Here is a 24,887-nt window from a genome sequence, read left to right as displayed (position 1 = left end):
GCGGGTCTCCTGGCCCTGGAGGGCGGGCTCAGGAGACAGTCCTAGCTTGACCTGGATCCCTAACTCTGCGCACACTGGCGGACGCGCTTACAGCAAGCAGACGGTCAGATGGCGAGCCGCCTAGGGGGCGCTACTCTGCACTAGGGCATCCAGAGCGCGCCACTGGCCCCGCCCACACCAAGCCTCCAGCCACGCCCGTACTGCCCAGCCTTGCCCACCCCCAGTCTCGATTGGTCCCGCCTGCCTGGATATCCTTATTCTGATTGGCTGGCCTGAGAATCCGTCAGACTGAGCGCCGCGGCGGCGGCGGCGGCGGTGGCAGCAGTGGAGCAGAAGGGAACCGGACCGGAAGGGTCGCAGCGCCCCGCGCCCCTCACACCCACTGCGGCGGCGACGGGGCGGAGCAGAGCGGGGCGGGACGACCGGGTCCGGGTCGTGGAGCTGGGTGCCGCCAGAACGCATCGCCGCCAGCGTGCCCTCCCTCTGCCTCCGGCGCGACGGCGCGGAGCCGAGGTGAGCCTGGCGGGCGGCTAGGCCTGGAGGGGCTGCTCGGGCCGCGCAGGGCCTGGGGTGCGGGGCTCAGGGGTGGACTGCTCGGTACTGCCCGGCTATCCACGGCTCCGCGGTCGTTCTCTCCCGCCTGGTGTGTGCAGCCCCAGGGCTGCAGGCTGGCTGTCTGGCCCGGCCCCAGCAGACCTGCCCGCAGGGGTCTGTAGGCGCCTTTCCTCCAGCTGTGAGGCACGTCGCTGCACCCCGCTGCATGCCCTGGAGCCTGGGCTCTGGTCCCCTCGACCTTGGCGGTGACTGCGACCCTCGCTGGCCCTCTGCTTTCCCCTCGGGAGTAATGGTAGAATGTCTAGGGTTTGGTCGGGGTTGTTATCGGGCAATGTAACTGTCTCAAAGCGTTAGGGCAGAGAAGCCTAAGGCGCACATTTGAGGGCATCTGAGTGGGTAAATAAATGCTTCCTTGCTGATGTGAGTGTCGTAGGAACTCCCCCTCATCCGCTTAGATTCCTCCCCCACTTCTGCGCCCCCTCCCGTGCCTTGTCATTCATCTTTCAGTGCCCAGCAAAGCCAGAGTGGGCCCTGCCCACCTCCTCCGCCACTCCTTCCCCTCTTAACAGAAGCAGATCTCTGCTCTCCTATCCTAACCTCACCTGCCTTGGGCATGCCCAAATCATTTATTTACCTCAGGACCTTTGCACTTCGATTTTTCTATGTTCAGAGTTGTCTATAAGATTTTTACCCAGCTGTCTCTCTCACATCGCTTCCTCCTGTGGTTCAGTGTCTTGTTATAGGCGAGGCCTATCTAGCTTGACCACCCTTTTCCCTCGCTTAGTCATTCTCGCTCATCAGTTTCTTTAATTTTCCGTCCAGTACCTACTCTGGATTGATGCTATCTGATTTATTGCCCCATCCTTTTTGTTTAGCATGGTGAGTAGAGGTAGTTGTCTCGTCTGTAAAGTCAGATCAGTAAATGAGCAGTAAGACCATCCGTGCCTATTATCTCTGCTTTGTCCATTTTGTTGGTGACTTTTAACTTGTGAAACTTGTAAGCATACAGACGCTCATTCTCACTTTGTGAAATATTTTCATGTTTTTAATCTCTTTCTAGTAGCTGTCAGAACAATTTGTGATTAAAAAAAAATACGTTTTGGTAAGAGTTTTGCTCGGGCTTCCTTCCACACATTCAGGAGTTATCTACAGAATTCTGTATTATCTAGGTCATGCTTTCTGCTGGGCTCTGGGGACACAAAGGAGATAGCAACAGGGTACCGTCCCCCAGAGAGTCCAGGAGCCCCATAGAGCAGACTGGCATGCACACAGTTCTAGGACAGGATATGACACCAGCTGTAGTGAAGGGTCTGTGCCCTAGAAATGGAGGGTGTGGGGTGGGGGTGCTGGAGGGCCTTGAGCAGGGACAGACACAGAAAGTGAAAGGGCAAGATCAATGAGGAACTCTGCTCAGTCTGGAGCCAAGAATCAGCCCTCCAGGGCAAGTGTGGGGCTTATGGAGTGCTGGAGACCCCAGAGTTCCAGAACTTGGTTCAGCAATTTTTGTAAAAGCCAGGATTCCAAGTTTGTATCTGGACTCTGATATTTCAGTGTTGGCAATAGCTAATTAAAACTAGCTATTTGGTGCCAAGCCAAATGCGGACCTCATGCAGCACTGCTAACCTCCTGAGCAGGCAGTGTGGGAGGGAGAAGCATGGAGGAGCAGGAACTGTAGCCTGAGGCCAGAGTAGCTAGGCCCTGTTCCCCAGATACCAGCCAGGCACTCATTTGAGTGTGGCTGACACACTGGGTTCCACAGAGGAAGAAACGGAGGCTCAGTGCAGTTTGCTTCAGCGCAGGCAGCCAGTGAGAACCCGAACCCAGATTGCCCTCCATCTAAGGTTCTCAACTCTATTTGTGTTTGGCTTTCGATTTGTTCTGGAAGAACAATAGCCAATCTATAAATGTTTCTCTCCTCCCTTTCAGAAGAGTCCTGCATAGTTAAAAATAATTGTCGTTTTTGGGGCATAATCTCTGGAGAGCTTTGGTCTTCCTGAGGTTTTAATTTGCAGGGTCTCGGGACTTTATAATTACTTGTTAACAGATACTTTGCTGTATCCTTTATGAATGGTCAAGGGTATACTTGGATTTGTCAGTTTCAAATGAAAAAAAAAAGTCTTAACCTTCTGTACAAAGACAAATGCCAAACAAAGTAATTATTAATGAGTTACTAATATTTAAAAGGCTTATAAGATAAAACAAAAATCTGATCTTAAAACTATAAACTTGTCAGTAGGGCTGCTATATTTGTCTATATATAAAGTTATCTTTCACACCTGGCTAAGAAGGTGGCAATTTTATTAAAAAAAATAATTATTAATGGTTTATACTTGACCTCTGTGTGAATTGATTTCAATAGCAGTCTGTTAGTTGTTTATGATGGGGACTTTCAAATTTGTTAAAAAAAAAAAAAAAAACCTAGTATCAGTGTCTAAGGTTTCAACTCTGGCAGTCTTGTTCCATCCCTGACCTTAGATCCTCGACATCCCATTGTTCTGTCCATGAACTTTTTAGTCTATTTCCCTAAAAGACAGGGCCTCTCTTAAACTTTTAAAAGCAGTAATTCTTTCATAGCATCAAATACCCAGTCAAAACTCAAAACTAGGTGTCTTGTGTATCTTACAGTTTCTGTAGTCACTTGAAAGTAGAGCCAAGTTTTTGTTGTGATTATTGGTCTTTTCAGTTCTCTGTTTGTTTTTATTTTTAATTTTATGGTGTTTATTGTTTTGTGGGTTGGTTGTTTGTTTCTTCTTTCAGATATGACTTCATACTCATTATGAGTGAATGGCCCAGGCTGGCCTCAGCTCCATGGCAATCCTCCTGTCTCAGTTTCCCATGTGCTAGAATTATAGTCAAAAGGCACCACACTCAGCTAGATTTTTTTCAGTGTGTTGCTTTTCCTGCTTCTCTTCTGTTTTCCCTGTAGTTCCCTTGTAGAAGCAGATGGTGGTTCTGGAGTGTCTCCATGGTTGGGTTTTACAGATACCATCTCTGCAGTATAATATAGAGCTTCTGTTTCCTGAGACATACTAGGTGAATCTAGGTGACACCCACTGAGATTGAGGGTGGACTCAAGCCATCGTGCCTTCTCAGCTGAGCTGGACTCACAGCTAGAGGCGTCCTGAAGTTCTGTGCTCATCAGTGTTTTACAGATGAGGGTAGTTGCACTGGATAAGTAACTGTTCCACAGGGAACCTGGCTTGAGACCTGACCTTGACCTTCCATACTGCCTTTCCACGCTTATCCTTTTCCTAACCTTTGCTTTAAACTGACAGTGCCTGGGCTGAACAATGGGCCAGGGTTCAGAAATTAGCCAGGTACAGCCTCTACCACTGAGGAGCTTGGAGGAGAGCAAAATGGAAGGAGAGCTTGGTGCTGTTTAAAGGGATAGGCCGAGTAAGGAACCTTGCATGAAAAGTAGGTCCTTGAAGAGTAGAAGGGACAGGGACATCAGCTAAGGCAGATGGAGCCGCTGAGCAGAAGCCTGCAGGTGTGTCTGGTATCCAAGAGTGGGCCAGAGGGCTTGCTGTCTGCCCTTGTGCTGAGGACGGCTCATCAAGCTCTCAAAGTCACTGATTAAAGCATTCAGACAGGAAAAGGGTGGAATCGCTGTGTATTCTCACCAGATCTCTTTTTTAAATTTTCTTATTGTGGAACAATTACAGATCTTCAAGAAGCTGCAAAACCCCATCTATTTTTTACCCAGTTTTCTCCATCGATTGTATATTTATATAACTCTAGCACAGAATCATAACAGGAAGTTAGGCATGGCTACAGTATGTGTACAGTTCAGTATTGTTTTATCATGTGCAGATTCCTGAACCACCATTGCCACCACAGGATACAGAAACATCTTACCATCCCCACGGTCTCCCCTACTGCCCCTTTGTAGCTGCCTAACTCACCAGCTTCCACCAAGCATAATCCCTGGCTATGCAGTGGCAAATAGGATTCCATGCTTCTGCCTAACAATTCCTTAGAACAGTTGCTCTTACTGAACACTTCCTACCTATGGTTGGTTGAATTTAAAAACTTGAGAATTCATGAATGTGGAGAGCTACCAAATCAGTGCTGCAGCTTTTTCAGTGCTGACTAATATTCCACAGTCTAGGTGTGTAGCCATGGATATTTGTGCTATTTCTAGTTTTGATCTGTAACAGAACTGTTCTGAGCATCTGTGGCTGGTCCTTATGTGGGCAGATAGCTCTCAGCTAAGGGGCTTGGTACCTGAAAACAGGGCTAGCAGGGAAAAATTTGCCAGGCATTAAGTGTTGAGGTGAACACCATGTTTTGTATCGAGTACATACTGTAATAAATGAACAGAACTTCAGAAAGGAGGCCCTGCAAGGCTGCTCCAAGGCTCTTAAATATCAAATGGATACCTTTGCCTAACTGCAACGCAGCATCAAGTCAGGAAATTGTTGATAGTGATGTCACCCAGTGGTAGAGCATTTGCTTAGCATGTGAGAGTCCTTCAGCTCAGTCCCAAGCATGGGGCAGTTAAATTGCCATAAGCTAGGTTTTTTTTCCCGTGAGAATTAACATAGGCTAATGAGAACTTTATGAGAAAAATGTCAGGATCATGTTTTGTAACAGGGTGACTAAGACTTGCATTTAGCCATAGCAACAGTCCATTTAAATTGTGCATTTGAAATTTCAGTGTGATTAAAGGGTTAATTGGGTGTGAATCACTCAGTCTTCCTCTGAGAAAAAGTGTGCAGGTGAGGGATGCCTGTGTCGCTCTGGTGTGGCCCTCAGACAATACTTTATATCCCACACTATTCAGAGATGTGGGACTGGTGTGTTAGGAGGAAGGAGGATGCTGTGGTGAGACACACCTCAGCTCAGTGCTGGGCCGCACTGGGAATTTGGGCAGCGCCTTACTCCCCCAAACCTCAGCTTCTTCCTTTTTGTTGGATGATAGTGCACCCCTCATAGGTTACTTGAGAGAATCTGAAATGTGTCTCCTAGAACCTGAGCTGTTCTCCTCTCTCCAGTCATCTGTCTCAACCCACCCTCCCTGCCGGTGACACAAGGCCATTTTATAACATTTCGTTTTAATTGAATTTTTTTGTTTAGTTTTTTTAATGTAAATATATGAGGTTAAAAACAGAACAGAAAATTCTAATGGGAAGAGGAATGTTTCTCACGTCCCATTTCTCTGTTCTTGCTGGTGTGTAGTCTGGAGTGTGTGTGTGTGTGTGTGTGTGTGTGTGCACATGTATGCTCACCTTTGTATGTGTTGTGCGTGTATAGTCCTTGAACACAGATTGACATTTATTATGTGAATTTTATTCAAGTTACTTTATTTCCTTTTTGTATCTTAGATAGCTTTCCACGCCAGTACGCACAGACCCTGTATTGTGTTTAATGGCTTCATTGTACTTTATGTTTTGAGTTGTTTACAGTCTTGCTGGTTAGCTATTTTCCATTCTTGTACAGATATCTTTGAATATTACACACATATATGCACCCAATATATTTCTGGGCCTGTAATTTCTGGGTTAGGATTCACATGCATGTACAGTATTAGCTATTACTTGTATGATTGGCCACCTTACAGTTCTCACCAATATTCACACGTGTCTTTGTCGGTCATGTGAGCAAACGTGAGGACAGGCCTTGCCTCTGTGAAGCCTTCCTTTAATGACAGTCTCTGGGCACTGTTCTACTCCCTTCTGTGCTCCCTGACCTGCTCTGGAGTGAACCCAGGGTCTCATGCCAGGCAAGCACTCTACCACCGAGTTTCCTGCCCAGCTTGTATCTCCCTACTTTTTGAGAAGAAGCTCGTGGCCTAGGGAAAAGACAGACCTATAAACACCTTTATAGCCCCAGCTGAGTGTGCTGCCAAGTCTGTAGAAGTGGCTTGGATGGAGCCCTGTGTTGGACTGTGACAGTGACAGAGCAGTGTGGCTAATGCGGTTGCTTGAGGAGTGCTTGTACTTCCAGCTTACAAAACAAGCCGGTCCTTCTACCTAAAATGACATTCCAACTGAATAAATCCGTTAGTAGCTAACTTACATGTTTTCTCAGGTTGTCTTGTGCGTGGGGGAAGGGCGGGCGGCTCTTTATCTTGTTCTCCTCAGCCCATGTGTAACAGGAGGAGTGTTTAGGGGCTTCTTAGTTGACTTTCTTCTTGCCTAACAAGATAACTTTATTTTCATTTTAGAATGATTTTAAATCTTGTGATGAAATTATATAATCCTTGAGCCTAGTCTATTAGCTCTAATCCCCAAGTTCAAGGCAGCTAGCCTAGTATTGTACTAGTCCAGCTATGGAATGTGAGCAGCCATAGCAAAGAGCTGTGGGAATGAAGGCCAGGTCTGGTCACTTTCATGAAACAGGCCCATCTGTAGGTTACACAGCTCATACCAGTGTCTCTAATACTGGTAAAAGGCATATGGCTCTCAATCTGTGGTTTATCACTTGAACCTGAACCCATACACTTAGAGGACTATTCCACTTATCTCTAGAAGTTCTAGAATCAATCAATCCAAAACAATGCCCCCATCTGTGGCCGAGACGTCTAGACATAAGCTGATCGCACAAGAGGGAAGTGGATGAGATGCATTAGTGACATAGTAATCTCGCCGTGGCTGGGAAGAATGTGTGAATTCTTTTCTCCAGAGGTGGCTCTATCCCCACCCGCAACCCCACTCCTGTTTTTAATATGAACTCACTGTCTTGTGCTTGCTAGCACTCGGCTACTGAGCTGTGTCGCAGCCCCAAGATATTTTATTATAACCCAGTCCTTTAAAGATGTGGCCTTTGTGCATCTCAAAAATCCCTTCCTTTCAGGGCTAGAGAGGTTGAGAGCACTGACTGCTGTCCCAGAGGACCCAAGTTCCATTCCCAGCTCACAGCTGTTCAGGCACACACACAAGCATTCAGACAAAGCACCCAGGTGCATAAAATAAATAAATGTTAGAAAATATTTGTTTTAATTCGTTCTTTTCATCTTTTCATGATCTTATACTACTGAAATGTCGTTTTGGAGTGGAGGGGGGTATATACCCCTTGCTTAAATGGAGAGCATGGCCAAGCTGATTTTCCCATTTTGACCATGCCATCTGAAGCCCCAGCAGATCAGAACCACTATGTATATAATCTGTATGCATACAATCTATCTGTATGCGCATGCATACAAGCTCATCAGCTCACTCTGATTCTCTCTCTCCTCAGGGGTCTGACGAAGGCAGCAGCCCTTAGGATCCTGTATGACACTACATCATGAGTGACAGTAAAATCGATGGTCAGTTTTACAGTGTGCAGGTGGCGGACTCAACTTTCACTGTTCTAAAACGTTACCAGCAACTGAAACCGATCGGCTCTGGAGCCCAAGGAATTGTTTGGTAAGTCTGGGCTGTTCTAATAGCATAGACGAAGCCTTTAGTAACAAGTGAAACTACTGAGTAAGACTTTAGTAGCACTGATTAAAAAAATAATCTCCCTTGTAGAATTTGAGCTAAACTAAATCAGTCCTTGCTGTAGTTATATACAGTCATGTGTAGGATACAAACTCAATTTTTCATTTGCTCTGTTGTTGGCTTTATTGATTTATTTGTTTGTTATCTTTTCATTTGCCTTGCCATTATGATATCAGAATGATTGGTGTAACCGGAATTTGGCGTTTTATTCATTTCTTCATCATGGCCACCTTCTCCCCCCTCCTCCTTTTATTCCCAATCACTCCTGTTCATTTCCAGGCGCCATCATTGCAGTGCCTTGCCATTCAATGGCAGGATGAGGCCAGGCAGTGTCATTATCACACCATGGATTAACCAGGAAGGGATGCTGTGTGAGGGGTTGGGCTGGCCGTCTCTTCTTTGGTGTCTCTCTTCAACTATGTGTCCAGCCCAGGACGTCAGAACCATTAGTCTGACCCTGAACCTTAGGCTCTTGCATGGTAAGACAGTCAGCTGCTGCGACATCACTGGCCAGACAAAGGTAACGTTTCTCGCGTGTTTTCTAGAACTCTGTTGTCAGCACCTCCCAAACTTTTTAGTCTGTAGTTTTCTGGACAAAGCTTTTTTTCCCCCCTGCTAATCAACAAGATTGTTTTTTGTCTTTAAAAGAAATTGCGATTGCTGGTGATTGCCGGGTGTGGTGGTTCGTGTCTTTAATCCCAGTACTTGGGAGGCAAAGGCAGGTGATCTCTGTGAGTTCAAGGCCAACCTGGACTACAAAGTGCATCCAGGACAACCAGGGCTACATAGAAAAACCCTGTCTCAAAACCCAAAACATATAAATAAAATACTGTGATAAGATAAAAACATTTCATGTTTATAGCTGGTAGGCCAAGAGAATTGAAAATGAAAGAACTCTCCCAGGCATTCTGGGAGGAGAGCTTTGGTTTCCTGTGACGACACTGAGCCTAGCGTCATCAGTGGGTTCAGCTGAGACTCCGCTGCAGACTCTGATCAGGGAGACCTGCTCTTTTCCTCAGTGAGGGCAGCCGGGGCCCTGGTGCTCGGGATTGCGGATTAGGAGGCTCAGAGGAGAGACTGAGGAAAGAGGAGGTGCTACATGAAAGAGTGTGTGCACAGTGTGCCAGCTGTGTGCACGGGGCCTTAACAGTGCAAACGTGCTTTAGTGCAGATAGAATGTCCTTTCTCTCAACTGCTCAGGGGCAGAGTATTTTTGAGTTTAGACTTTTATCACATTTTTCAGTATTTGTGTTTACTGATAGGCATCTGTAAGCCCAAAATCTGAAATCTGAAATTCTCCAAAATCTAGCAGTCTGAGCACCATGATAGAAAATTATATAAAGAATATTATATATTCGCTTGATTTGTAACCTTTCTTATTTGGAATTAATAATTTGATAAGAGGATTGCCGAAGGGGAGCAGGAGTTACTTTGTGGGCGTTGACTTTAGTGAAGTGAATAGTGTATATGATACAACCATGAGCTCCTCCGTGGCCCTCTCTGTATATGTAGTGCAGCTGAGGACAAGGAAGGCTCACTGACTTTTGTCTCCCATGGCTTCTGAGGGAAGGTTTAGGTGTAAAACAGTTGTTGGTGTCTTGGGACTTTAATTCACTTAGTTAATGCTTGATGACTTTGAATCACTGATACTTTTTATATGACCAGGACTCTGTTCAGGGTCTTCATAATGATGAATAAATCAATATTCATTAAATTCCTCTTTAGAATCTCTCAATAAATTATATTCATCTCCATAGGACACTGATTATATTCAAGAACTGTGTAGGGCTAGAGAGGAAGCTCAATGGTAGAGCACTTGTCTAGCATGTGAAAGTACCTGAGTTTCTGGCCAGCACCAAACAGAAACATGTATTCATATGTATGTTATATGTATTTAAATATACATACATGAATTTGTGCACATGTATATATATTCATGTGTACATACTTATATATGTTTATATATATACTTGAATACATATGCATACATACACAGATATACCCATACATACCTGTGTACATATACATACATATGTACACACATGCTTCCATACATATATATGCTCGTGTATGCATATATGCATATATATATGTGTGTGTGTATGTATGTGTATACATATATATACATACACACACTTTAATTTTGTAATGGTAACTGACAGTTTTATAGTATCCTCCCACCTTAAGTTCTAACATAGGAAAGTAAAACTTCAGAAGTGATTGCACCTCTCCCCTCCTCCTTTCTACTTTTGTATTTATCCTTTGGTATCAGATAGGATAGGAGGGTGATCTGGTAATGGCACATTCCTATAAAGCAAACCAAAAAAGTTTGAGAAACCCTGTCTCGAAAAAACAAAAAACAAAGACAATAGGCTCTGGATTTTCTGTCTTAGATTGTTAAGATCCGGTCTTTTTGCTGTTGATGGTCCAGAGCTTCTTTTTGTCAGCATCATACTTTTAAAATATCTACCAGTGAACCTTTAGGGTGTGTGATGGGCAGAATACAGTTTCCTCAGATAGAGCCATATCCTAACCCTGGAATCCTATGAATGTGTGACCTTACAGGGCAAAATGAATTTTGCAGACCTGATTATATTGATGATCTTAACATCCAAGTAGGAGGATTACTGTAAGCAGCAGGCCAAACTGGGTTACATAGTGAGTTCATGGACACCATTGATAGAACGCCATCTAAAAACCAAAGCAACAAAGCAATGACCTGGAGGTGGGAGGATTGGCCTGGTGGGCCAATGTAAGTGGGAGTGCTCTTACAAAAGAAGTCGGGACTGTCCCGGTCAGAGAAGGAGGTGTGGGAGGTGTGACCATAGACTGTGGAGTGCTGTGGGGCAGGGATGCAGGACGCTTCTAGAAGTTGGGAAAAGGAAGGAAATGGATTCTTCCCAGAGCCTTCATGAGGGTCACAGCTGAGTTGACCTTACTGTTAGCCCCTTAGGACTCGTTTTGGACTTCTGAACTCCAGAAGATAGATAATAAATGTATGTTGTTTTAAATCAGTAACACATGGCCATTCAGTAGCCACAAGAACAGCACTAGAAGTTAATGTAGAGGCAAGTGTGTTTCTACAACTCTGAGAAGTAAAATGTGTTAGCACCAGTCAGTGGTTTCCAAACTAGTCAGTTCCATTAAATTAGACCACGATAGACACATAAGGCCAGCTGTGCACAGGAACCATAGTGTAGGTTGGCCCGATGGCCTACAGACTTACATGTAAAGAGCTGGGGCCAAGATAAAATATTCTGACCTTAGTTTTATTTTTGCTTTTGTTTGCACTGTTAGGCATCAGACTCGGGGCTTCGGGTGTGCTCTGCAAGCCTCCTTGCTGAGAGGCTCCCAGGCCCTCCCTCCCTTCATGTTCCAAATTGTGTTTACAGTTTTGGACCTATTTGATTTGTTTCTGTTTTTGTTCCTTAGAAGATGGTAGTAAAGCTTATTAGGAAATCGGTTTTCTAATGTTACCGTTTTAGAGTATAAATGCCAACTAAATTATATATAATACTGTTTACTCAAGATGTAGTGTATGCTTTCCCTTTCTCCTTCTAAAACCCCAAGGTGTTCAGCCCCAAATGTAAATCTGTGGTTCTGTGACTTGCTTACCCCTTCTCTTTAGTCTTTAATATTGGGTTTGGCAGTTCCTAGAGTAACAGTTACTGTTAAGGTAAGGAGTACCCTAATGCTTTCTGTGAGCATGAACATTGGTCTGGCTGTACATTTTCTTATTTTCCTTTATAAATATAAACAAACCATAAATAATGTCCAGAATAATATGTCTTTGATAAGGAGGCTGTTGATGTGAATGTCTGTGAGATAGGAGACTTGAGTTCTGAGCCCAGTACAGATCTTTGACCCAAATTCTTTGTGACCTTGGGCAGCCTACTGTGTCTTAATGAGTGTTTACATTTTCACCTCTAAAATAATGGCTTGAAACTTTTGATTCAAGGTGTTAAATCAAAGAGCTAAACAAAAGAGAATTACAATCACTAGTGAATGAAAAAGTTCTAATAAATTTCTGCAACATTAAAATAAGTTGGGGTCTTGGTCCAGATAACACTGCAGAGGAAGGGAGTGAGCAGAGGGGCTGTGTGAAACAGGAAAGGGCCTTGAACCACAGAACTCCGGGGGGTGGGAAATGTATATATCACAATACAGAAAATGAAGATAAGATGGGGAGGAGGCTAAAGCCAGGAACGTTAAAACACATCTGTGAGACAGTCCAGTTCCCACCAGAGTGCTCACTGTCCTCCATGCCCAGCATTTGTCCTTACAGGGCTAATAAGATGCTGAAGAATCAATATTACACCAAGCAAACCTAGCATAGGAAACCCATCATTTGAGGCTTACCTGTTTCTTGGTCATTTAAATTCTGAGAGAGACTGCTTGAACTGTCCTGTGGCTAGAGAATAGGAATTAGGTCCTGGGGCTCTCTGATAGGGCCTGGGTAACCTCTGCTTTGTTTTGGTGCCACTGAAAGGCCATACCCTAAAAGTAATGGGGTTAACTCGAGTGAGGCACAGCCCCCATCCAGTTATCATCCACCCGTTGAACTTATACAGTGGCGAGTCTAAACTGTTCATGCCCCGTGTGCCCAGTAGAAGCAAATATAAATTCTGAAGAAGGATAGCATTGCCCTGGATTTCAGATTCCTTCTAGAGCAGCTTTATAAATGCAGGTCCAACACAATAAAAAATAGCTAGGTACCCAGGGAGATAGGACAAAAGGATCAGATCAACAGAAGATCCCAGCATCATGAGATCCAAAATTTTAAATCGCTGTGGTGATATGTTCAAGATGGTAAAAGACAAGATGAAAGCTTTGGTGGAATAACAAGAACTTTTAAAAGGAGAACTAAGTGGAAATTTGACGTGAAAGTGAAAGCTATGGTAATTGAATTACAAATCTAAAAAACATGTTTGCAAATATTAGTTGTAACTGAAGAGAGAATTAGCAATGTGGAAAATACATCAGCAGAAAATAAAATACTCCTAATGAAGCCGCAGAGACCAAAGAGTAGGAATACAGAAGAGATGATGTGTTAATGTTTTATTCCATAATACATTACCATAAAATTAGTGGTCTAAAATTGCTCACATTGATTACCTGATGGTCATTCTTCATCAGAGAATGCAAATTAAAACAATGTTCTTATGTACATGATGAAATACATTCAGGCCAAAGGGTAAAAAGTAAGTTCATGATGCAAATGTTGGTGAAAACGTTCACATACAACTCCTAGGCATGCACTCTGGGCACACTGCTGATAGACACAGTCACTGATGGAAGTACGTCGGAAGAGAGTCTGGTCTTATCTGCTAAAGTAGAATCTGTGCGCTCCCACTTAGCTCTCTGCATGTATGAGAGGCAGGCTTAAAGGACTGCAGCCATGCACATACATGTCGATGGCAGTGATTCTTGTCATTACTTGAAAAGTGAAAATAACTGAGTGAGAGCAGCAAGTGACAGTCACACAAAGGAATATTATAGCAATGACAGAGTGAATTCTAGTACTCAGATTCGTGGGTGAGTTATAAATGCACTGTTGAGTGAAAGGTCATAGGCAAAAATAAGAGATAGAGTTATGTGTAACATGTTGAGTTTGTGAGAGCAAGAAAGTGACTGTCTTAAAGCCAGAAGTTAGGCCAATGTTAGTGGTGCACACCTTTAATCCCAGCACTTGGGAAGCAGAAACAAGAGAATCTCTGTAAGTTTGGGGCCAGCCTGGTCTACACAATGAGTTCCAAGACAGCAAGGGCTATGTAGAAAGATCCTGTCTCAAAACAAACAAACAAAAAAACAAAAACAAAAAAACAGACGCATGGACAATGATAACAATTGGGAGGGATTGTTAAGGGGACATTTGGAGGCTCCAATAGAGCATGGCTTTTTGTTATATATCATTGAGCAGAGAAACAAAAAAACAAAAGAGTGATTCTCAGATATCAGCCTCCCTCCCCACTAAACAGCACTGAAGCTGGGAGCAGTAGAGCAGTGGCCTTAGTGTTCGGTGAGGAAATTGATTTTCAGCTTAAAAGACAGACTATCAAAGCCGAAGGCAAAGTAAGATCATTTAGTTGTCTGGGGACATTCCTTAAGGAAGCACTCCAACAATGAGACAACACAAGAGCTTGTAATACAAGAGGCCAGATGGAGGATGAGTTCTGTGAAGTAGACTTTGAGATGTCTTCAAAAACGGGGTGGGTCAATTCTAAGTGTAGAAGTCTGAGTGGGAGAACACGGTACTGGTGGTGGGCTTTGGAAGACATCTCTAAGGAAAAAGATGTTTATTAGAACCTTGTGGAGGGAAGTATAGAAAGAGGTGTGGTCTGCTTAGAAACAAAGGCACGGAGTGTTCAAACACTTGATAAGCTGGGAGGATGGAGAACCTACTTGCCTCCATATAGCAGACATTCTAATTTTGTGTGTATGATTGGCAGCAAGGATTGTGTGATCTTTGGGAAGTGAAGTATAATTTCAGCTCTGCAACTAGTAATATTTACGTGAGCACATGCACTTTCCGGATGGTTGTCAGTGTTTATAGACAGCTGGGGGAAACAGCACAGAGGCCTGACTGTCAGTTTAAACTGAAGATGCTAGCAAGCACGACTGTTTAAGACAAAAGGTTTGGAGGAAGAGGAGGATAAAGAGATAGAGCAGGGGAAAGTGTACTCGTCACCTTATGTTATTGGGGAAGAGCAAGGTAAAGTGCATTAGCAACCCACTTACAGAGGAAACCCTGACTACCATCAAATAAGGCTGTGAGGGTGGGGAGGAGCCAAGGAGGTGGCTAAACCCTCAGTTTCACACTAGGCAGTGTCTGTCCCTTTGAGGTAAGAGTTGTTCTGGAGCTGGGACAGGCAGGAGTAGAGGAGCTTGTCTCCATATGTTTAGAATTAGCTCATTTGACTAATTTTGTACATCAAAAAAGGTTTTATTGATAAAGGTGTATGTATTTTATCGCCTTAGTTAGGTTTCTATTGCTGTGATAAAACACCAGAATCTAAAACATGAGGAGAGGAAGAAAGGGTTTATTCATCTGACAGCTTTAGTGCAGGGATGCCAGGGCAGGAACCTGGAGGCAGGAACTGAAGCAGAGGCCACGGGGAGGGCTGCGTACTGACTTGCTCCTCCTGGCTTGTTCAGTCTGTTTTCTTATACCATCTAGAACCAACTACCCAGTGGTAGTACCACCCACATGAGCTGGGCTTCCCACATAGTCCCTAATCAAGAAAAAGCTCTGCAGTCTGGTGAGGGCATTCACTCAATTCCTTCTAGCAAAATGACTCCAGCTTATCAAGTTGGTAAAAAACTAGCCAGTACATACATACATACACACACACATACATACACACACACACACACAAAAGAGAAACACATAAATATATATGCATAAATACACACAGAAAGAACAGAGAGAAACACATGCATATACATACACACATACATAGAGTGCTTCAAATACATATACAGTATAAAGTAGCTAAATTCAGCTAATTTACATATACATTTTTCTTACATGTTTTCTGCAGTGAGAACATGTAACATCTACTTTTTTAGCAATTTTAAAGAACACAGTATAAGCTGGGTAAGGCAGTTGTCCACCTTTAATCCCAATACTCCAGAGTCAGGGGCAAGCAGATACCTGTGAATTCAAGGCCAACCTGATTTACATAGTAAGTTTCGGGAGTACTTGACTCAAAGAAGAAAAAGAAAATAAAGAAAAGAAAAAAAAAATTACACAGTACAGTAGTAGTGTTATTAACTGAAGACACCGTGTTATTCTGTGTAGCCCTTGAACTCAGTCATTATTCTTGTTTGTCTAAAAATTCAGACAGAATCTTTTGAGATCAGAGAGGTGAATCCAAGAAACACATACACACAAGTGTACACATGCACCCAGGTTTATTAATGATTTATTTTACAATAGATCTTTATACCATATATTAATATGAGTAATGAACTTGCCTTTGAGCATGTGGGCTCACCTATGATTTGTGTATATACATATCCATATAAATGTAATAAATGCAATGGTTTTCCTTAGACAGTTCCACAATGGACAGTCTAAGTTAAAAACGGGTCTAATTACATTAGAGTTATTGAGCAGAAAGAATTAACAGAAAGGAATAAAGATAAACAATATTACAAATAGAATAAACTCACAGAAGCGGTGTTTAAGGAGATGCCTGGGCTCCCAGGTTGTATGTAGCAGTCCTGAGCCCCTGTTGAGCCATCAGAAGACCTCTGCATGACGACACTGTGTTGTTAGCTGGAAACCCTAAAACATGTCATCATGCCTCTCGCTCTCCATAGCTAGTCTCTGGGGAAAAGGTAACACTGAATTCCATGAAGGGATGTGAGCACTGGAAACTGGAGCTTTAGGTCTTACTCATACCATACAAGGCCGCATCACGCCCTGCACGATTTTATATATAGCAAGTGCTTACATTGGGATTTTGTAGCTTGGTAATTTACCGTGAGCTGAGACTTGGGCTTCTGTTTCCTTTCAGAGTCTTTGGCCTGGGAAAGCATAATCAGTCAAAACAGGTTTATTAAATTCTTTCCATGAGCTCAACTATGGCATTTCCAGAATATACTGACATTTTAATCAGTGATAACAAGGAAGTTTTAAATTTCTTGATGTGTTAAATGGAAAATTTCATGCCTTGACCTGAGTTTTGTGCTTTGGATTAAATTACCTGGTTCTGAACCTGCTAATCGTAGCTAACTGAAAATTATAAGTAGGAAGAATTGCTGAATCCCTCTCTAGCTGTAGCCAAAAAGCATGGTGCCTCTGGGGAGGGATTAGCCCGGCCAGCCCGGCCACGTCACTTTCTGGATGTACATAAAGCTTGATTGGGGAAGAGCAGAAACATTTCTCCTTGCCTTGCTATTCTCTGTGAAAGACAGTACATCAAATGTATTTCTCCATTGCTATTTTCAAAAGCCATTTTAATAGGCTGTTTATTATATTTCCTAATTATAGTGCTGCTTTTGATACAGTTCTTGGGATAAATGTGGCTGTCAAGAAGTTAAGTCGTCCTTTTCAGAACCAAACGCACGCTAAGAGAGCCTACCGTGAACTCGTCCTCTTAAAGTGTGTCAATCATAAAAACGTAAGTCATGGTGCTCTTCATGTGCTTTGATGTTAGTGGTGTGACCAGACTGAAGATTGGCTGATGAGGAGAGAAACTATAAAATAGATTACATTTTTTTCAAAAATTAAAAAATATTCTTTATTACATCTAGTTATTGGGGGGGGGGGGGAATGCCACTGCTCACTGTGGATGTGAGAGGACAAGCTTCCAGATGAGCCTAATCTTGATACCAACCCTACCCCAACCCTAACAGCTAACCCTAACCCTGAGAATAACCTGCCAGAATCACCCTAACCCTAACAGTAATCCCTAACCTTGACCCTGACCCTTACCTAATAACCAACCCTGACCTCTAACCCTAACCTTAACCCTATCACCTAACCCTGACCCTGACCACAATTGGTTCTCTTTGGGAGAGAGGTTCTATGTGGGATCTGATGCAGGTCAGTTATCGGTTATCAGTTTGTGACAGTGCCTTTACCCCCCATCCCCTGAAAGAGATCAGTCTGTGACATCTGTCTCCAGTTTTAGATGATTATACTAAACAGTTTATGTCCCCTTCGTCTCAATACTTGTGCTAGGCCTCTCTGTGTGGTGACATTGAGTATGCCACGAAGATCAGTTTCTTCTTTTGTCACATTGTATTTTTGTAATTTGGGGGGAAGCTGGGGATTGAATCCAACATCTTATGTACACAAGGCAAGCACTCTGCCTCTGAGCCATACCCTCTCCTCCACTTGGTTTGCTTTTGAATTGGTTTTAATTGGTTCAATGTTTGTTTTATTTTACTCTTCAATTTTGTCAGTTTACAAAGACATGCTTATTATTTTTAAAAATTCAGGTAGTATAAGTTAGAAAGCAAAAATCCCTGGGACCTTCAGCCACCAGTCACAAGTGTGAACATTTTAGTAAGCATGCTTGCTTATGTATATTTACATATGTATAAATAAGACCAAGTATGCTATTATTCCTCTTTTTATACCAAGAGGAATGTTGATAAATTTCATACACTTTAATAGACACAACTGTAAAACATTTTAAGTGGTTGTATATACAGATATATAATAATTAGTTAACAAATTGTGCTGGGTTGTTTTTTTTGTTGTTGGTTTGTTTTTTTTTGTTTTCGTTTTTTTGTCAACTTGACACAAGCTAGTGTCACCTGGGGAAGGGACGCTCAACTGTGAAAATGCCTTCATCATACTGGCTTATAGGCAAGTCTGTGATTGATGTGGGAGGGCCCAGTGCTCCTAGATTGTGTTTAAAAAACAAGGTGAGCAAGCCATAAGCTATGTTCCTCCATGGCCTCAGCTTCAGTTCCTGCCTCCAGGTTCCTTGCTTGAGTTTCTGCCCTGACTTTCCTTCCTGATAGATTATAAACCATAAGCCAATAAGCCCTGTCTTCCCCAGGTCTGGTTACAGTGTTTTATAACAGCCGTGGAAAGCAAACTGAGATACACATAATTTTGTTGGGTAGACTATTTCCAGTTTTGCTTTTTCTGTTAGAAGCCATGGTGTAATGAATGCCCTCTTCATACAACATGGTATACATACCCAGGCAGGTTATTGCTAGTCAAACAATCAGCCTAACCCCGGTTTTCATACACGCTGACAAGCTGACGTCAGGGCGCACTGTCAGCTCTGCTTGATGGGGGGCTTCTGAGGGCACATCTTACTCCACATTCACCAGCTCATACTGGTTTTGCTTTTCTTTTTGCCAGTCTGCTATATGACAAATAATCTTAATCTGTGAGGTTGAATTTCTTTTCATATGTTTATGGGACGTGTGTGCATGTGTGTACAAATCTGTACATGTGTGAGCATGCCTGTATGTGCAGGTCTGGGTGCACATGTGAAAGCTGGAGGCGTCTTTATGAATTACTCCCCACCTTATATACTGAGGCACGATGTCTCAGTTGAACCTAGAGCTTGCTAATTTGGCTAGTCTAGCTACCCAGCTTGCCCTAGTGATCCCCTGTCTCCATCTTCTGAGCCCTGAAAATACAGGTGGGCCACCATTCCCATTGACATTTGCGTGGGGGCCAGGAGTCTGAACTTAAGTCTTCACTGAGCCCCAACTGTTTATTCATGGAAAATTTGCTTTTCATGGTTGTGGCTTTACTTTTATCTTACACTATTTGGTATCTTTTTAAAATCACTTGTAGGTGATTTCACATATCAAAGTTATTAACCCTTTTCATTTGGGGATTTTGCTATGTAGCCCAGGCTAACCTTGAACTCTGAGGCTGTCCTTAAACTTTCAATCTCCTGCCTCAGCCTCGTAAGTCCTAAAGTTATAGAAATGCCACCCATGTCCAGCTTCAACTGTTTCTCCCCCTTTCCCATTTGACCTCATATGTTGCTCTAGTATGCTGATTTTTTGTTTAATTTTGGCTTTGTTTTAATGTAGTTAAATATCCTAGGTTTCCTATCATGTTTAAAATATTTTTGTTACACCAGAAAATAGAATATTTGCCCATATTCTTCTCTGCTTTATATTTTAGAATTTTAGACTTTATCCATTTTGTTTCCCAAGACTGAAGGTAGATACAGTTTCCTTTCCATTCTTGCTAGTTACCCCTTCTATCTGATGAGTAATTCCCCTTTCTCTTGTTCATGTGAGATGACTGAGGGTGTGTGTTTGAAACACATGGTTTGTAAGCACAGAGGCCACAAGGAGCAAGCAGTAAGATTGGCTGCTTAGCCCCGTAAGGGAATATAAGGCTATGAGACCTCATATTCATCACCATAAAGTACAAGCTCAGCCTTCTTATTTAAAAACTTTTCAGAAAGTTACATATAGTATTTGAGTTTCCAGTTAGCATAGTGGAAACTATGCTAGCATAGCATAGATACTTAAGATATCATATATATATATCTCGTTCTACTTGCATGCATACTGCAGGCTAGCAGAAGGCACCAGATCTCATTATAGATGGTTATGAGCCCACCATGTGGTTGCTGGGAATTTAGCTCAGGACCTCTGGAAGAGCAGTCAGTGCTCTTAACCACTGAGCCATCTCTCCAGCCCCTAGCATAGTGCTTTTCCAACCGTTATTTTTATATTTTACGTATATTTAAATTCCATAGTACTGATTTAAGTTACTAGGGTCATGTGAGTGATTCTATTAAGAGCACATCTTACTCTCAGTTGGTGGTTAAATATTCCAAAGCTCTGCACTAGAATACTTTGGCAACAACCATAGTAATGATAAATATTGGATTCTGCAATCATTTTTCTACCTTTAATACATTTCCGTGTACACTCCAATTTTTATACTCAATCTGACATACTAAAGTATAATTAATTTTCTCTTTTCAGATAATTAGCTTGTTAAATGTGTTCACACCACAAAAAACGCTAGAAGAATTTCAAGATGTGTAAGTATCTTTTGCATCAGATTGAAAATTTAGAAACTTAGTGACTTATATTTAGAAATCACAGGCCATTTGCAAGCTCGGGACCCTAGGGTGCTGCAGTGCCAAAGAACAAGGATGCCTGCAGTGTTGCTTTTAATCTAAGGCTGTGAGCCTGAGGACTCAGAGAGCTGTAGTATATAAGTCCTAGCATTCTGATTCCAAAAACACCGGAAAGTCTGTTTCAGCTCTCAGAGGAGAGTCTCCTTCATTCTCTAGATTTGCTCATTCAGGATCTTGCTCTATGCTTTGTACTCAGTGCATTCAGACTCACATAATAATTACTGCCCAAAACACCCTCCAAAACACACCTCACATAAGGCTTTGCCCGCGCAGTATTCCTTGGCCTAGTCAAGTTGCTGTCTTCAATTTCTCATCACAGGGTAGATGGGGGAAAGATCACAGTGAGGCAGTAGGAGAAAGGCTTAGGGGAGGAGGGGTTTATTCTGCAGATACTGGGACAGAGTGGAATTGACACGGAAGGTGTAGCCAGAGTGAAGGAGCAGCAGTGGAGCTTAGCAGGTGTGTGCTACTACCCAGAGGCCTGGGTGGCTGGGCATGTGTGGGGTCAGACATGGGGGCATGGCTTAGAGAAGTAGCATGCATATAGGAAAGGAAGCCAGAGTGAGATTTCCCACATAGCAGTGATCTTACCTGACATATTTTAAAAGAACACTTGGCTTTGAGGGGCTGTGAATCCACTGTGAGAGGTAGGACAAAAAGGCCTAGTTAGTATGGGGAGGCAGTCACAGCAGTTCATATGAGAGGTTCAAACGGGTAATGGGAAGGGCTTGAGATTAGACACCAACACTATCTGAGGGTGAGGCCTAGCATCTACTGATGCTAGATGTGAGAGAGAAATTGAAAGCCACACATGAAGGCTCTCAGCTGAGATATGGAGGACTATGAGAGGACCAGACTTGGGGTGCTAAGTAGCTAGACTCACACATAGTTTTAGACATGAATTCAGAGACACTATTGCCTATCCAAGCGGAACAGTGAAGTGGGTAGAGAGGAAAGAGCCTGGTGTTCAGGAGAAGCCTGGATTAAAGGAATGGAAGGATAATCTATAAATGGTGCTTCAAGGCACAGCAACCTGGAGAGCACCAAGACAGGAGCTGACTCCAGCCGCTCCAACAAAAGGAAGCAGTTAGGCACAGAAAGCAGCCAAGTCCTTAGCACTGGCCTTTGGGTCTCTGCAGATGTGGAAGTCATCAGTTTGGGCAGGGACTAGGCATCTGCAGAGTCAGAATGTCATAACAAGCAGTGGAGGAGAGTTAGAGATGATGTGTCTAAGCACCTCTGTGGGCTTGGGGTGGGGCTGCTATGCTGCTGGTGGACCGTGAGCTTGAAAGTTGTATGTTCAGCCTTGAAAGACAGATTCCACCTAGGGGATGGTAGCACATACATTTAATCCTAGCACTCAGGAGGCAGAGGACAGGGATCTCAGAGTTTGTGGCCAGCTTGGTCTACAGAGTTCCAGGACAGCCAGGGCTACCCAGAGAAACCCTGTCCTGTCTGAAAAAGCCAAAACAACAAAAATCACCAGAAAAAAAAAAAAAGATTTCCAAATACATAACCAACCTGAACAGAAAGTTGAGAGTTCCATTTACCCGCTGTATAAACCCTCTACATTAGCAGCCCTGCCAGAATCAGGTATTGTTAAAGAGCAAGAATCTACAGCATCACGGTATAGATGTTGAGAGGATGATCTAACAAAAGATAGATAGGTGGACAGACAGACACATGGGTTAATAAAAGAGAAGTAGAAAAGTTTGTATGAGATTGTTTCCATGGTTAAGAAAAGAGTTTGGTTTCTAATTTGAAAGGCAGAAAGACGTTGAGTAAGTTAGTTGTTTGTATATTCTTTGGGTAATTTTACAGACTCCTATTATATACTTGATTCTTTATTAAAAGTGCTTTTACTTTCAGCATGCAGTGTTAATATCCCATCACTACTGCTTCATAATGATTGTGAGCTAAGACTCGTGAAGGAATATTTAAAAATAATACTAATGAGTGTGGTTGGTCTCTTTTGAATATTCAGGTACTTGGTAATGGAATTAATGGATGCTAACTTATGTCAGGTTATTCATATGGAGCTGGACCATGAAAGAATGTCATACCTTCTCTACCAGATGCTTTGTGGCATCAAGCATCTGCATTCAGCTGGTATCATTCATAGAGTAAGTAATCACATAGCTTTACTTTTAAAATGATCATTTGGTCGTCAGTCATCTAGTTACAAAAGAACTTAATGTCTTTATGTGTGAGAGAGTATGAGTGTTTGTGTGGTGTATGCGCACATGTGTGAGTGCACACTTATTCATGTGTGTTTAAAGGCCAGAGGTCAGTTTTGGCCTTATTTCCTTGAGGCAGGAACCTGAACCTGGAGGGAGGCTGGTGGCCAGCCAACCCCTGCGATTCTCCTGACTCTGCCTCTGACACCCACAGCACTGGTTTCCAGTTCCACGTGTAAGCACACTTGGCCTTTCACGTGGCTGCTGGGGGTTTGAATTCAGTTCCCAGAGCTTGTGCTTACTCCCTGATCCATCCCCACCCTAAGAACGTATTTTTCTTCTTTTTAAAGTTTGGTACTTTGAGAGTCCAGGTTAAGCTGTGGAGTCATACTGTGTACAAAACACTGTTCAGATCAGCTGTTTCCCCAAGGTGCAGGGGCACCTCAGCCACTGTAAACACAGAGGTAGGGGGCCACCCTACTGCAGAACAATCTTGGTTTTCTGGTTTAACCTTTCAGTTTGTAGTAACTTTTTTTTTTCTTTGTAGCCCCAGCTGTCCTGGCACTCACTCTGTAGACCAGGCTGGCCTCAAACTCAGTGATCCTCCTGCCTCTGTTGCCAAAGGCCTGTGCTGGCTTCCCTTTCCTTGTGCACCCCCATAACCAGGTTTTTCAAAGTGTAGCCTTTGCTGCCACCAAGTGGTCATTTCAAGCAATAGACCTTCTGATGGTAAAGTTCACTTTTAAATAGTAACTAAGATTCCTAATGAATCATTCTATTTCTAAAAATTCCCCCAGACCTCCAAATAACTGAGGCCACTTTTTAGTTTTATCTAGGACACTGAATTTTCCATCAACAATATGATGCTTATTTTCTTCCCTCATGCAGAAGGCTTTTTAAAAGTATATTTATTTTTATTTTATGTATGGATGTTTTGTCTGCATTTATGTCTGTACCACATGCATGAATGGAGGCCAGGAAAAGGCATCAGATCCCTGGGAACTAGAGTTCCAGATAGTTGTAAGCCACCGTGTGAGTGTTGGGAACTGAAACAAGGTCCTCTGGAAGAGCTGCCAGTGCCCTTAAGCACCGAGCCATCTCTCCTCCAGCCTAGCCCCTCTTCCTGTAGGCATTCTTACTGTCTCGTAGCTATTGCGTCTTGTGTGGTGCTGAGATGGATGGGACCCAGGGTGCCGCTCATAGGACGTAGTGCTTTACTACTGAGCTGTGGCCATCAGCCTTATAAATACACGCCTAATGAAGTGTATGCTTTATGATAATTTCCCAGATTTACAAGCTCTATTGATTTTTGAGGGGGGACTGTTTTCCCTTACTTGGAGCCAGAGGTGAGGGCAGGAGAATGCCCCTACTTCCTGGAAACTTCATGAGACTATGGCATGTACTTGCCTTTTGTGGAATGTTTGGTCCTTTAGTCTACAAGCAGGTGAGACAGAGCCCAAAGTAGTGTGTGTTTTACTTAGCACAGTGTTTAGAATCCATGATGATCTGAGACAATGTTGTGTGTCTACCTTGCTCCCTGCCTAGCTCCCTGTCTTACCGGTTCCTTCTGGATCCCTTGTACACTCTTACCTCACACACTCACATCTGCGACTGCTTAGGAAAGGTCTGAGCGTTGTCACTGAGACCAAACAACCCTCAGGTCCATCAGACTGGATGACAGGCCTCTGTGAGTGAGGAACTCAAGTGAGCCTCCGCATGGCAGTATATGGTCCCCTTTAAATAGGGCCTCACATAGAGAAACATACCTTCAGTTTTGCTGTTAATGCAATTTGTCATGCCTGTCATGGAGAACTCAGGATGATAAGGGTCATAAGTTCAAGGTCACCTTGCGACATATAGCAAGACTCTTGTCTCCAAGAAACAAAATGGCTTTACAATAAATAAAACTTTTAATTATTTTTTAAGTTTTAGAGTGAAACAGGACAAAAAGTAAAGTTTTGTCCCTCGCTCTTACCACTTTTACTTTATATAATTCACAAAATTGGGGAAAATGAAAACCTCCCTCAGCCCTGCAGCCACCTGGAGACGCCCACAATAGCAGGCTGCCGAGCTCCTTCCAGCTTTGCACAGCTGCTTCAGTGCTCACCTGCGCCAGTGCCAGCCTGCCTGTCCGCCTG

General features: G+C 43.2%; 1 protein-coding gene across 4 annotated transcripts in view; it reads left to right on the top strand.

The window, feature by feature from the left end:
* The first annotated feature begins 300 nt into the window (after positions 1–300).
* The window catches only part of Mapk9 (mitogen-activated protein kinase 9), a 39,556-nt gene continuing 14,969 nt past the window's right edge, over positions 301–24,887 (top strand). For all 4 annotated transcript variants that reach the window (XM_029483417.2, XM_021175404.2, XM_021175406.2 and 1 more), the window contains exons 1-5: positions 301–513; positions 7,738–7,907; positions 16,981–17,110; positions 20,415–20,473; positions 22,557–22,695. In XM_029483417.2, the coding sequence (XP_029339277.1) occupies positions 7,786–7,907; positions 16,981–17,110; positions 20,415–20,473; positions 22,557–22,695 (450 nt within the window). In that variant the 5' untranslated portion in view covers positions 301–513; positions 7,738–7,785. The remainder of the gene's footprint in view (positions 514–7,737; positions 7,908–16,980; positions 17,111–20,414; positions 20,474–22,556; positions 22,696–24,887) is intronic.

The sequence above is a fragment of the Mus caroli genome, unplaced genomic scaffold (assembly GCF_978045245.1).
Source record: "Mus caroli unplaced genomic scaffold, Mus_caroli_1 scaffold_13, whole genome shotgun sequence".
NCBI classification, from domain to species: Eukaryota; Metazoa; Chordata; class Mammalia; order Rodentia; family Muridae; genus Mus; species Mus caroli.
Note: the sequence above shows the minus strand (reverse complement) of the source record. Positions and strands in the feature narration are given on the sequence as shown.